This window comes from Falco cherrug, chromosome 3 (assembly GCF_023634085.1).
Source record: "Falco cherrug isolate bFalChe1 chromosome 3, bFalChe1.pri, whole genome shotgun sequence".
Taxonomy (NCBI): Eukaryota; Metazoa; Chordata; class Aves; order Falconiformes; family Falconidae; genus Falco; species Falco cherrug.
The window spans coordinates 16,017,193-16,032,219 of NC_073699.1; the positions used below are offsets into that span (position 1 = coordinate 16,017,193).

At 40.6% G+C, this 15,027-nt stretch overlaps 1 protein-coding gene across 2 annotated transcripts in view; it reads left to right on the forward strand.

Annotated features, from left to right (window-relative positions):
* Positions 1-13,534, forward strand: part of ADCY8 (adenylate cyclase 8) — a 132,243-nt gene extending 118,709 nt beyond the window's left edge. For both annotated transcript variants that reach the window (XM_005439546.4, XM_027805923.2), the window contains 4 exons: positions 2,753-2,899; positions 8,127-8,219; positions 11,355-11,469; positions 12,963-13,534. In XM_005439546.4, coding sequence (XP_005439603.3) covers positions 2,753-2,899; positions 8,127-8,219; positions 11,355-11,469; positions 12,963-13,450 — 843 coding nt within the window. In that variant the 3' untranslated portion in view covers positions 13,451-13,534. The remainder of the gene's footprint in view (positions 1-2,752; positions 2,900-8,126; positions 8,220-11,354; positions 11,470-12,962) is intronic.
* Positions 13,535-15,027: the final 1,493 nt, after the last annotated feature.

Genomic DNA, 15,027 nt, shown 5'->3' on the forward strand with positions numbered 1-15,027 from the left:
AATTGCCTCTTTGGGCCAGTTAACAAAACACCCAATTTCACAAAGTTTGTAGCTATGTTCCCAAAGAGTGCTTGTGGTATACAAAGAAAAGTTTAATAATGGAGTCTCTGGATATTCCCAAGACAGTGTTTGAAGACACGTTGCTGAAGAGATAAAAGAAAGTCCAGAATTTGTTTCTGAAAGCAGCAGTAAATCACTTACTCTTCATCTGAAATAAAGCAAATGTGTATTATAGTATTATGTGTGAATAAAGGCTATTGTATGATGAAACCGGAATTTTCTCATGTGACATTGGAATTAACTTCCATAATGAAGAGGTTACAAATGTTACAAGATTCAGGTTGCCAGCACTGACATATCTATTCATTGTGCAGCAAAAAGGAATCAGGGCCACCCTTTTCTGATTGTACATTTTGGAAATAGATTTAGCTAGGTGAATTAGACCACGCAACCAGGAATCACTGTGTTCTGAAGATATGATTTTAAATATCACCTAGGGAAGGATGACATAGTGAGAAACTACAAGGAAAGGCACTTCAGAAATCAGCCTCCTGAGGAATTTAACACTGTGGATATCAAACTGCCATAAAAACACTGCTCTGCACATGAGAAAATGTGTGTGAAAGAAACCAGGTTAAAATGCTTCATTGCAAATGGAGCAGACCCTGATACCAGCCATGAGTGTGTTCTGGCACATCTGCATTATGGATTTTCAGGGAACACATGTCCTCTCTTACACATTTATTCACATGCACTCACATGCATAATAATCTTCAGAAGCAAATAGATGCCCCATGGATCACTGCTGATGCTTTAATAATTTGCCACTGAATTCAATTCCACCACCCCTGCTTTTTGTAAGGCAATTTCCAGAGTGACTATACTTGGGGATGATTTATGCATGAGCTGGCTGGCTGTAACATCTACCAGATTTCAGTACAATCAATCCTGCAGTTCATGTCTGGCCCTTAAGTTAATTTCTCTGCTTTCAAAAAATGAATTCCCAAATGCATACTGTAAGCATTTTCTCATGGATGTATTATTTCTGTCTTGATGCTTCTTACCAAAAATAGAAAAATTAAGCAGCTGAAGGCTCAGCCAGTTGTTTTCTACCTTCATGATCTGAGGAAAGAATATGTCTGAGTGTATATATGCTTCTCCTAGCACATTTTGTCCAGTCTTCCATAAGTATCCACAAACTAATATGTGTATTACTTTTTTCTATACCTATGAAAGGGAATAAGAGTGTCCTTAGAGTATGGTTTCCATGACCCTGCAGATGTTCTTCAATGAAAAAAAGTGTAAGGACAGGAAGGGAATCAACCAAGTTTTTTCTCAAAGCTTTGCAGTGTCTTTGGAAATTAGCAGAATTTTCCCACTTTTACTGTAGGATGCATTGTTAAAGATTCTAGATAAGCAGCAGCACTAAAAGGGTAGCAAAGTGCAGGGCAGGGATTCAGGATGCTTTTCTAGGGGGAAGCAGAATGAAGGAAGAAGAGGAACCTGAGGTGTTCACATCAGGTGTATGGCATCCAGCACTAAGTCCTTTTGTCATGAGACCAAAGCACTAAAATTTACTAAAGCACATTAACAAGAACATTGAGAAGCAACTACTCCAGGTCAGAATGCCTTAAGACAAGTCCCAGAACAGAAATGAATGTATCCACCATTGGGTAAAACTACAGAAGTTGAAGCTAGAAAAAAATTGAGCAAAAGAAAAAAGAGAACGCATATGGTTGTGGTATATTGACCACTAGAAAAGCATACCAGCAGTTGCAGGGGGGACTCTGTCCTTGGCATTTTTAAAGTTGAAATTAGTTTTGTTCCTAAAAATTTGTTCATGTTCAGAGAAAAACTGACTGCAGTTTCACATATATAACGACAAGAACCCATCTATAAATAAATCTGTCATTTAGTACCAGAGTGAATTATATGAATAACGTAGGTGGAAGCTTATCCCAGGACATACTTAAACCTAAGAGTTTCCTATGCCCGATCCCTTATAAGATGCTTTCTGTCCCCAGTAACTCCGTTATCACCCTAATTTCTGTTTCTCCCTCCTTTAAAACCCTAATAGCAGGAACCTCTCCCAGAGCCAGGTAACCAAATAGGTCCATAGTCACATTAGGAGAACCACAGTTTACCACAGAGTAAAGGCTCTCTGAAAACAAACTTGTAAAGAGCTGCAGTAGCATCAAGTACAAATTATCAACCAGAAAATCTGGTAACTGAGAGGACTTTTTACAAAGAGGTCATATTAGACATTTTAAATGGTCCCATCTGATCCCTGTTAATCAACAAATTTAGAAATACGTTGTCGACTGCAAATACTTATGAGACAGACTTAACAATAATAAGTAATAAACATTAAGTTCCTTTTACTTGCCTAATAGTGTTTGATTCTCTGGTATTCATATTTGCAAATGAATCCTTCATTTCTCCAAGTGGTTCCCCATATAAATCAAAATGAAAAATTCTCTTTCATTTTTTTGCTGGTGTAGCCCCCTGACCTCAGAGGCAGAAAGAACAGGCTTTCAAAGAAAGGGCAAACCCTGCATATAGTCCAAGCTAAAAATGTGAGAGCTGTCAGCCTCCTCCTGTCGAATTTAGCCAATATTTAATATACTAACGCTAAACTTGGATATTAAGGTATTATGCATGGAAAAAATAAGAAACCTATTTTAATTGCAACCAGTTATGTTCTCTTACCTATATTACCGCTTCAGCTCATTTTTCTTCGTTGTTCTTTTAGGAATTATACTCTCAGTCCTATGATGCTGTTGGTGTGATGTTTGCTTCTATTCCTGGATTTGCTGACTTCTATTCCCAGACCGAGATGAATAACCAAGGAGTAGAATGTCTACGCTTGCTGAATGAAATCATTGCAGACTTTGATGAGGTAATACCAACTCCTAAAGAAAATCTGATAGTGCTTAAATGATGATTCCCAAATACCAGATATGTCATCCTAAATTATCAAATTTAGTAACTATTCTGCTTCCGATAATTGTCTGGGGTTTTATACTCCAACTACAATTGTCTGTTTTGCTCTTTTGCACTTAGTCTTCTCAAACTTCGGTCTGAATGACCTAGTGAGACAGAGACTGAAACCAATAGTTACTTGAGCATAAACATGCATAAATAAAAGCCCAGTCAGCTCTGGTGTATCTAGAAGAACATGTCTTTATTCTGTAGAAGAAAGAAGGATTAAGGTATTTGCAACAGCTCTGGGAAGTAGTGGTCTACATCCGAACAGATAAAGATGTTGTTTTGAAAACATGGGTTTAATGGACTCAATGAATGCTAATGGAAAATTATTCCATCCTGAGCAGCAAGCACCTGAGGCCTTTCACAAGTTCTGAAGAATCTATTTTCAATTTGTTCCTCTGTGTTATCTTAATTTCACAAGAGGAAAACAAAGGTGCAAAGGGGTAGTTGACTTTCCTGCATTTTTTTGAGAACAAAGGTACCTGCTGCCCATGCCAGAAGCTAGAACCTAAATATGAACCCAGCTCGGGGTCTTAACTGCACCTTCACCCTTCCTCATCCTGGCCATCTGCATGGAGAATGTTCACAGAGTGCTATGTGTGTTCATAAATACTGGACTAGATTTAAGATTACCAAATTCTGAGAGACAGTGAAATTGAGAATTCATCCATATAATTGGTCAGATAGTAAAATTACTGGTGGGAAACAGAAGGATTCACAGGGGATGCACCCCTGTGCATTTTAGTAGAAAACAAAACTACTTTCCTATGAAAAGAGCTCTGTCTCTTAAACTCCTGCACTGCTTTCCCGATAGGTATAAATACCTGCTTCTTATCTCTGAGATCTTGCACAGCTGTCAGCACGCTTCTTGATTAATAGTTTTGTTTTTCTTTCCAGATCTGATTAAAATTATTATGGCTCAAGCTTAATGTAAAGTCTATTGCTATGAATTAATTTCAGATATTTTGTCATGCACGTTCATATAATCTTCACAACAAAAATTCCATTGCTACTGTGGCTATTACAGAAGACAAGGTTTTCATCAAGAGTCCTAACACAATATTACATTCAGGCCCCTAACACCTGCTCTATAATTAATAAAAGACCTAATTAGGGACTGTATTTTGTCCCAGACATGTTTAGTTGAAAAATAGATATGTTATTTGTATGGGTAGTAAATGAAATACGTGATCCCCTGCTGAATGCTAACCTACTTCCAGCATGGTTGTGCCATTAGTTTGTTCTGGTTTAGTAATCTGAAAAGTGATATGCCAGGCTGAGTAACTGAAGGGAGTAACCCTACCCACGAAAAAGGAACCAGAAGTCACTTCAGGTACGATGTTTCAGGGCCCATAATGTTTCCATGTAACTATTGACTGACATTACATGATGTCACTATTCCTGGTTCTCCATGATGTGCTTTGACAAGACAGCCTGCTGTTTCAGTACAGCCCTGGAAGCAAAATGTACATGTGCAGCTTGAGAGCAGAGCAGATCTGTTAGCCATGGGAAAACTTTGCTCCTCAGCATCACATGAATACCTCTGTAGAGATATCTTAATATAGAAGTCTTAGCACAGGAGTGTAAGACATTGGTACCTGGTGCCATTTGAGAAATCCTAGGTGATTTGAGATGCCCACATGGTCCCGTACTGCACCGTCAGAAAACTCCTGTTGTTCTGGAGCGAGCCACTGGAGGTTCTTCAGGAAAGCACGCTCTAGATGACTCTAGACGTCTGTGTTTAGCCAACTGAACTGAGTTCCTATTCTCAATCAGATTCTACACTGAGTCCCCTCTTTTCTTTACATAAAGAATAGTAGTAGCAATGCTCTGTCCATCAGGCCAGGAAGATGCTTCTGAATGAAAGCAGTGGTACAAACACAAATTGACCTGGTTTGGAAAATTTGATAGGTGCACCAGAAGGAAATCCGACTTCTTTCTTCTTCTTAGAGGAGTTTCCATGTTACTGCAAAACAGAAAGCTTACGATCAAGATCTGTTATTTTGTTTACCAGGTAATGGATCTATGTAAGAGAGACAAAGCCATTCAAACAAAAAATCATGAGCAGTGGAACAGAACCTGCCACCAGCAACTGCATGGCGTAGGAGCCCACAGAGGAGTCAGACTGGACCTTCCTTAGGGAGCTTGGGGAACCTGGTCCAAAAGTCAGTCTTAGGGAGTAGGTGGTTGACTCTTCTCAAAGCACAGCCTTTACTCAGGGCTGTTTTTTTCCCCTGGTGCTTCATAAATCTGTTGATGTCCAAATTATCCAGGCTTCTTGTCGACTGAGGCAGAATAGGAGGTGTTGGCTTCTGGACTGACAAAAGGGGATTATTTTGCTGTTGTTTTTTTTTTTTTTAATTTGACATATAGCATCATTATAGAATACAGTTATATATGATTTCCTATTTTGTACCCAAGCACAGAGGTGCTGACAGGAATTGTTCATACATCAAATAATAAATATGAACATTGCAAGTCTACTTTTATAGTTACCCATTTTTTATATGACTGTAGTCTTAAGACACATAAAGGACTAAATCCCCATTCTTAGAGATGTCACACCAAAAAATAATATTGGAACATTTCTCCTGAAGATTATGAGTCTTGAATGATTTTTTAAAATGTAATATTCTTTCTAGCCTTCTTAATCTAGCTTTTATGTATCTTAGTGATGTTACAGTTGGGATTTGCGCTTTAATAAGAGCTTTCTAGTTCATGGGTTCTTTTTCCCCCCCCCCCCCTTTTCTTTATCCTGCAGTGTTTTACACAGTGGTTATGACAAACAGATTTTAATATATTACTTTGCCACAAATAGAGTTTTTGGCAGAATTCAGGATCCTGCTTTCGGACTTCACTGATTACTTTGCAATTGTGTGTCATGCCCTAGAACATTCTCTTTTGTACTACTTTGTACATGTTTCATGGCATGTATATCCCAGGGTCTGACCTCCATATAACCTTGGCTGTACATGAATTGCGGCATCAAGCCATTAGTTGCTTTTCAGATACCAACCACATTCTGGTGTTTGAAAATGTTCCCTGGACTATCTTGGTAAATTAGCACGCCTATTTAAAATGCCGCAACAAATAGCAGCTGATTTAAGCTTGAGTTGGATATCTTTCTCCAATATCAAAATCTATCAGGCTGTGACACTGTGAAAAAAAAGTAATTGGTAAATAAACCATTATTTGAAGAAGGAAAGAAGTGATTTAACAGACAGGATAAAGCAGGAAAAGCAGAGATTTGGAAACAATAATGAGCAAGAAAAAAGATAACTTGATGTTATTTCTTCTAAATCGCCTCACAGCCAATAGGTCCTTTCTTTCTTAAAAAGAATCATTTAAGCTATTTATCATACATTTTAAATTACTATGCTGTTTGCTGTTGCTTCCAGCAACCATCTGGAAATGAAAATACAGGCTGTTTTTAACCAAGACCATTTTCTCCCCTTGCCCACACACCTGGTGCTCTCAGACTGCTCACAAAAGCAGAGCTACAAGAAATTATCTTTTCCTTTAAGAGAGCAGTTGGAAGAGCTGCCCTTGTAGGAAGAAAACATAGATAATCGGCTTTTCTGGCAGTTAGAAGAAAAATGAGAAGCAGGTCAAGTTTTTGGACTTTCCTGACTTGGAAGGGAGCCATTAACCATATGGCTTTGTATTCCCTGCGCGCAATGCTGTGCAGCCTCCCATTAGAGACAGATGGTGTGATATCTGTACACGAACAGCAAAGCTTCCAAGACCCCGGCGCTCCGGCTGACGTACGCTGTGGTTAGTTCAATGGCAGGGGGATATTTTATGTTATGCCTTTGGTATGTTTCTCCCTTTGAATGAAATAATCCCTTTAGTTTTTAATTGACAGGAAATTCAAACCCACAAGATGGAAGAAGAATGCACAACAGTGTACAAAAAGAGGGGGAAATGCTTCATTAAATTTTTTGCCTGACCACAGCAAGATTTTTTTTCATTTAAATCCCAACTAAGCTGAGCTTTTAGAACCAAAAGTTTGAAACCTCTTTTCTCTGTGAGCTGTTTTTGGGTTTTTTTCTTCCAGGAGTGCCTAACCATATTGATACCTAAATGTATTAGATGATGCCATACTGCTTATCATGAAGTTTCTCAGGGTATTTTGGGGTAACATTAGCAATAAACTTTTCAAAATCCTGCGATGAGGTGATACAAGCCCATATCCCACATGAAGCTCTGCTGTCATTCATAGAGTTCACAGCATGAACTCTGCTTAGGTATCTCAAGGAATGTAAGGCTCTGGCTCTTATTTCATGGGAAGTCCTAAGATAAACTGTGTATATGGACTTTGAACAGGGACCAAACTGTCACTCCCACTCCACTCAGTGCTTTAGTCACAGACTGAACTTATTCTTCCTCTTGCCGATTGTCAATCTGACAAGTTCTTTATGCCTACTTAGCACCTATAGCTATCCCAAATAGATACAGGTGTTTACCACTTCCCGTTGGCTCCCTGAATTTTTAATAGAAGGGGAAAACACATAAAAGAAGTCTAGACCAAATGACCCATTGGACATATAGCAGCGTTAGGTCTGACAGTAAGTAAAGGGAAGCGTGGGATACAGGAGGACTTAATCTGTCATAAAAGTTCTTTGGAGGCATCTACCTCCATCCATTGACTGTGTAAGATGGCTAAAACGGTTGTTTTAAGTGGACTGAATTCCCTTTAACACTGGTCTCATCACCTGAGTTGTTGCTGTAGCAGCACTTATTTTGCAACTTTAGTTGAACACTTGTAAATAATCAAATCTTCTTATATTCACACATCATACACAGAGAGTTTGTCTTCACTAATTTTCAGAAATTATACCCCAGGAAATGCAGGACTCATCTGCATTTAAGTTAGGCTGGAATATGCATGTCTTCTATTATCCATTCTGTGATTTACCAACAGCTTTACAGAGTGCAACAGAATTTAGCTTGAATGCACTCTGTGAGTAGATGATGTTGCAAAGCGCCCCAGCTCGGTGTGCCCCAGAACTCTGAATGAACTGTGCATTGTGACAAGCTGCAAGATAACATGAGTGTAATGATTCATTTTGGTATCTGTAGAAGCATTATGCATTAAGAATTACAGAAGTAACAGTGGGTTTTTACATATGTATTAGTTACTAGGTGAAGAGAGATTTCAAGATATTGAAAAAATTAAAACGATTGGCAGCACATACATGGCTGTGTCAGGATTATCGCCTGAAAAACAGGTAAGAATAGTTTCCCTTAAGAATCAAAGCTTTTGTTGTCTCAAATCGTTCATATTAGAGATTATTAGTGTTATCTTTATGATGTTCATTGAGCTGTGTTTTCTAAAAGAAAATAGACATTTGGGGCTTCTGGCAGACAACAGTTGTGCTTCTTGATGAATTGAAATGCCATCTTGTGCTCAGAACAAGAACCATATGGATTCTTTCCTCAAATTTAGGTTTATAGGAGAAAAAAACCATCTCCTTTCAATCACACTGATGTGAATCTAGAGCAGGTCTATCTATGCCTTCGGACATACTCTAAAGTTACCGCTGTAACTCAGACAGGAATCTGGCTGACATCCTCCAATAATCTATGAAGAGACAGGATCTAACAACTGACAGCATACTTATGGAAGTGTAAGGTTGCATTTATACATTTTTGTGATGATGTAGCTGTATATCTACAGACAGTGCAATAAACTATACATCAAAAAGAAAGCAGACCCATCAGTTCAACTGAAGAACGTCACAAAGCCAGAAGCCTGCATGCTGCCCTCGCTTGCAGAGGTGCAAACCAACCTGAGGGAAAAATCAGCCACAGAGGAAACACTCACAGTCACAGCCATAAACCTCAGATAAGTCAGATGAGAGAAATCCATTCATAACTACACCAAAGAATATGCCTGGAAATGGGGTCTCCACAGGAATAAGATAAGGCTCTAAAATACATCCAGCGATAAGTCAGCTGTTGCTGAAATCTGTCTTTCTTGGCAACTGGTACCTCTCCCCAAGGAAGAGCACCACAAAAAAGGGTGTGCTGGCCCAGATCAGTCACAGAGTGGGAATCAAATCTGCCCACGTTGATTGAAACTGCCAGAAAAGCAGAAGCCATATTAGAGTGAGCTTTATAAACTAGAAAAATTCCATTGATTCTTTACAATCAGAGAATCATAGAATCATTTAGGTTGGAAAAGACCTTTATGATCATCAAGTCCAACCCTTAACCTAGGACTTTCAAGTTCTTCACTAAACCATGTCCCTAAGCACTGCATCTATGTGTTTTTTAAACTCCTCCAGAGATGGTGATTCTACCACTTCCCTGAGCAGCCTGTTCCAATGCTTTGCCACCCTCTCAGTGAAGAATTTTTTCCTAATGTCCAAACTGAACCTCCCCTGGCACAACATGGGGCCATTTCTTCTTGTCCTGTCACTTGTTACTCTGGAGAAGAGACCAACCCCCACCTGCCTACAACACCCTTTCAGGTAGCTGTAGAGAGCAATAAGATCCCCAGGAGTCTTCCCTTCTCCAGGTTGAACACCCCCAGTTCCCTCAGCTGCTCCTCATCAGACTTGTGCTCCAGACCCTTCCCCAGCTCCGTTGCCCGTCTCTGGACACACTCCAGCACCTCAATGTCCCTCTTGTAATGAGGCACCCAAAACTGAACACAGTATTCAGTGTGTGCCCTCACCAGTGCCCAGTACAGGGGAGAGGGACAATCACTGCCCTAGTCCTGCTGGCCACACTGCTTCACATACAAGCCAGGATGCTGTTGACCTTCTTGGCCACCTGGCCACACAGCTGGCTCATGTTCAGCCAGCCATCAACCAGCACCCCCAGGTCTTTTTCTGCCAGGCAGCTTCCCAGCCGCTCTGCCCCAGCCTGTGGCGCTGTGTGGGGTTGGTGTGACCCAAGTGCAGGACCCAGCACTTCTTGTTGAACCTCACACAATTGGCCTTGGTCCACCAGGCCAGCCTGTCCAGATCCCTCTGCAGAGCCTTCCTGCCCTTTAGCAGATCAACAGTCCACCCCACAACTTGGTGTCATCTGCAAACTTACTGAAGGTGCACTCAATCCCCCTTTCCAGGTTGTTGATAAAGGTATTAAACAGGACCGGCCCCAATACTGAGCCCTGGGGAACACTGCTTGTGACCATTCATCATCATTCTGGGCTTGGCTGTCCAACCAGCTTTGAAACCAGTGTAGAGTGAACCCATCCAAGCCATGAGCAGCCCGTTTCTCCAGGAGAATGCTGGGGGGACGGTGTCAAAGGCTTTACTAAGGTCCGGGAAGAACATATCTACAGCCTTTCCCTCATCCACTAGGCAGGTCACCTTGTCATAGAAGATCAAGTTAGACAAGTGGGACCTGCCTTTCACAAACCCATGCTGACCGGGTCTGATCCCCTGCACATGCCGCATGATGGTGTTCAGGCTGACCTGCTCCATAAACCTTCCCCAGCACCAAGGTTAGGCTGACAGACCTGTAGTTCCTCGGATCCTCCTTTCTGACCTTCTTGCAAATGGGTGTTACGCTGGTTAACCTTCAGTCTTCAGAGACCTCCCCAGTTAGCCAGGACTGTTGATAAATGATGGAGATCAGCTTGGCAAGCTCCTCTGCCAGCTCCCTCTACCCTCAGGGTAATCCCTCCTGGCCCCATAAACCTGTGCCTGTCTAAACAGAGCAGCAGGTCACTAACAGTTTTCTCCTGGACTATGGGGACTTCATTCTGCTCCTCTTCCCAGTCTTCCAGCCCAGGGGGCTGAGTACCCCGAGGGCAACTGGCCTTACTATTAAAGACTGGGGAAAATTCTGCTTTAAGCAGAGGCAATTAGTGAGCTACAGAACAGCTTTTTCTCACCCACTTAACAGGTCCCTGGTTGCCTGGCTTGCCCTGTTGTTCCTGTCATTATTCCATCCCTGAAAGCACTGGAATTAGAGCTTTTCCTGGGTAACAGTTTCGGTAAAGGAGGATTACATCTTTCACTTCTTTCATTCTGCTTCTCACTTACATGGTTGTCTCTGGTTCTCACTAGTTTTTGCCCCTTGCACCTGAGCTATCTCAATCCTCTCTACTTTCTCCGCCTTAGATATATTTCACAGGCCTTATTAATTCTCATGATTGCCTGTCAGATTATTGACAGGAAATTACTTTCTTTGGTACTTCACGCTAATCTTCTCTGTATCCAGGTATACGAGTGTTGTAATATAAAAGGGAAGCATTACCATTCATAATACCCTACCTTTTTTGGATCTAGTATGTGGAGACTGTTCTGATAAATTCCGAACTCAGATACAAGGCACTTGGCAGGGATGGGTGGGAGATGGGCAAATGCAAAACCTTTCTAACATATTGTTGATAATTTACTCCTCAGCAATGTGAAGACAAATGGGGGCATTTGTGCGCTCTGGCCGACTTCTCCATAGCTTTGAATGAAAGCATACAGGAGATCAACAAGCATTCATTTAACAACTTTGAACTCCGTATTGGTAAGCATAGTTTGAACATGAGAATTGAAATGTAATTTTGTCTGCAAGGATATGACTCTATAAGTGCACGCCAGGACCATTGCAAGGATATGTACAATTTAAGAAACTCCAAATACTTTATCTTCTGTTTTCAAATTCACTTCATCCTAGGCAAAGTTAGAAATAAGAAATACTCCATTTGCAGAATATCGGCCCTGATATGGGGACTGCAGGAGGTCTACATTTTAGTGAATTGTGAATGGGTAACATAATTAAGCTACTGTCTAGCAAGCCTGTCCAAGAGCCCATAGGTATAACACACAAAGTGAACTGGACACCCCAGACCTAACCCCAGGCTTGATACTGGCTTGCACTCTCTCCAGTTAATCTTCTTGTCTTAAGATTCATCTTCAGTAAATGGTAGTAGTGTCTTACGCTAAAGCCTGTGTGTAGTACTTCGGTTTTGCACAAAAATTGAATTCCAGTCCTGACCTGATCAGTGAATTGCTGTGATGGGGAACCTGTTACCCAGATGGGATATCCTGAACAGCTAGTGGCGTGGGACCTGAAAAGTTGGCCTTGAATATATGGCATGTAGCAGGAGTAAATCTGATGGCTTCTCATGTTGACTGGATCACTGACCAAAATCAAAAACCACCTGGAAGAAATATGTTCTTTACAGACAACTCTGCCATAAAAAAAAGTGGAAGAATATTATCAGTCACAACATGGAGGGTCACAGCACCTCTCCCTGTGATCTGCACCTCCTAACAGTTTTGAACAGCAAACTCCCAGTTCCCAAGATTTCTCAGAGAACATATATGCATTCTTCTTAAGTGTGAATCACTTGCAAAAATTTCATAGAGCATAAATGCAACAGTATTTGGAAATAATCTCTATCACCAATTAAAAAAATACATTCTTTAAAAAAAAAATATCTAAAAACCTAAGATCCTTTTTCCAGAGATGTACCTTTTTCTGTCACTAAACGTATTCTTCAATTGCTGCAGCACAAAAAAATAGTCTCTTCTATATTATTGCTTTTCTTGAATTTATGCAACAATCTTACAAGATACAGTTGTTCAATAACTTCATAAAGTACTTCAATATTTTCATATCATGGAACATAAAGATATAATTTCTTGACTGTATAGTCCTAACAAGGTTACTTTCAGCAAACGTAGACCCGGAAAGATCCTTCTAGAGGGATTTTTCCTACTACATAAGAATCACTTTGCAGGAACTTTGGCAATAGTGTGCAGAATACAGATGATAGGCAAGTACTGTTGTTCCAATGAGACAGACATCCTGTAAAATAACTCTGTGGATATCACTTTTCATGTTTTCTAGCTTTTCTGGCTTTTTTTCCTTACTTTCCTTTTGTATACACCTCTTCCTTAAGGTTAGAGATAAATGTATCTGAACCAGGCTTTATGTGGTTTTTAAGTGCAGATAAGATTTTTTAGGCATTCTTGTCTAACGGGCTCTCAATTTATTATTATTTTTTTTAATAGGGATTAGCCATGGCTCTGTGGTGGCGGGAGTTATCGGTGCTAAGAAACCCCAATACGATATCTGGGGCAAAACAGTTAATTTAGCAAGTCGAATGGACAGCACAGGTGTTAGTGACAGAATACAAGTGCCTGAAGAAACGTATCTGATCCTGAAGGACCGGGGATTTGCCTTCGACTACCGAGGAGAGATTTATGTCAAAGGTATCAGTGAACAGGAAGGAAAAATCAAAACATATTTTCTTCTAGGAAGAGTTCAACCAAATCCTTTAATCTTACAACCAAGAAAACTGACTGGACAGTATTCATTAGCAGCTGTTGTATTAGGACTTGTACAATCTCTTAACAGGCAAAAACAGAAGCAAATCCTTAATGAGAACAATAACTCTGGAATCATTAAAGGACATTACAACCGGAGGACTTTGCTAACTCCTGGTGGATCTGAGGCAGCAGCCCAGGCAGAGGGGGCTGACAAAACTGAATTGCCATAATCAGCATTTTGTTTGTGTTCTTTTTTTTTGTATTTCTTTTATATATAAAAATAAATATACAAATAAAAAGGGTTTAATTTTTTTTAGAAGAAGCGTGATTATTTTCTGGTGTGATGTTTTGATAGGATTCAGTTTTCTACATTTTAACAAAATGATGCCAGCGTCTATCCTCCCAGCTGTGACTAACCTCTGAATGTCCAGCCATAGTAGCTGTAGGTCACCACTCTGCTGTGCCAGCTACCCACAGAAAGGGGCAACAATAAATCTCTGAATGGAGGGGTTTAGAAAATAAATTGTAGGGAGGTGATGATGGGGAAAGGAGGGAATACTGTCCACACTTTTTGAGTGAAAGCAAAGGCATAAGGAGATTGAGTAGGTCCTTCTTACCTTTAGTTGCCTTCAAGTAGAGTTATATGTATCTAACCTAGTTGCCTGGTCTCTGTAACAGCCAGGGAAAAGCTAGTCAATGCAGCCAAAAGATTTTAAGCTGTGCTATGCACTCAGGTGTGAGGATCTGGGAGATAGAGGAGATGGATCTTGCCCTAAACCCACTGATTCCATTGAGTCCACTGGCTGTGGGCTTTTAAAATAGCCCAAGGTGTCCTTCTCACAAGTGAATGACTGCACTGTAGACAGATAAATTGCATGTCCGTATCCATCTGACCTCTTGCACCCAAGCCAGGAGGTCAAGGCTCTCCTGTAGGCACTACGTCATAACTGTCAGTCCCATTTGGACGGCTCAAATGCACTACGGTACCTTGACTGGCATAAGACACTTACAAATGGATGACAATTACACCTTGAATTATGTGTCTGCAGCCTACAGTTGAGTCTATTGTCCAGTCAAGGAACTAATCAAATTCTCTGAAGTCACTTTCCAGAGCTTAGCTCTTCAGCCTGTCACCAGTCTGAGTTCTCACCAAAACAAGGGTTGCCTGAGGATGTAAAAAGAGTATGTGCTGAAGTACAGTAGGAGATACAGCTCATTGCTAAACTCCTGCTCATTTGCCTCAAGAGGAGAGGCCAAGACTGGAGATACCCTGAATTATTTGTGTCCCAGCACAGAGACAGTCCTGCTGGGATGCTGCAATGGCACACCTAGGTGCTACAAGCCCTGCAACAAAAGGAGGATGACTTTGGGGGGGGGATGGCTAATCAATTTGGCCTTGGAAACAGTAAATATTTAGCATAGGTTCCTGTATGCATTGGTGCCATGATTTATATTGAGCTGTGAAGTGCACAAATGAACCTCTCATCAAGCCTGTATGCTCAAAGGAGTTGGGTTTGTCTCAGTAAATATTATCTTTAAAGTAAATCACAAATGGAAACAGCAGAACCTGTAATCACACAGCAATCATCAGATGAGACCCACATACAGCCAACACAGTGCAACATATGGATTCTTTATAAATACAGGTCTTGCTTTTTGCAGGCTGTTACCCAGGCCTTAAAGAAAACTGGGAGCATCACCGCTGGATCAGGCACATTTTTAAAAGATGGCCAATATGGCTAGGAAACCTTGATTCCTATATTTTATAAGACACTAATGTTTATTAACAAAGGAGGCCCCAAAACAT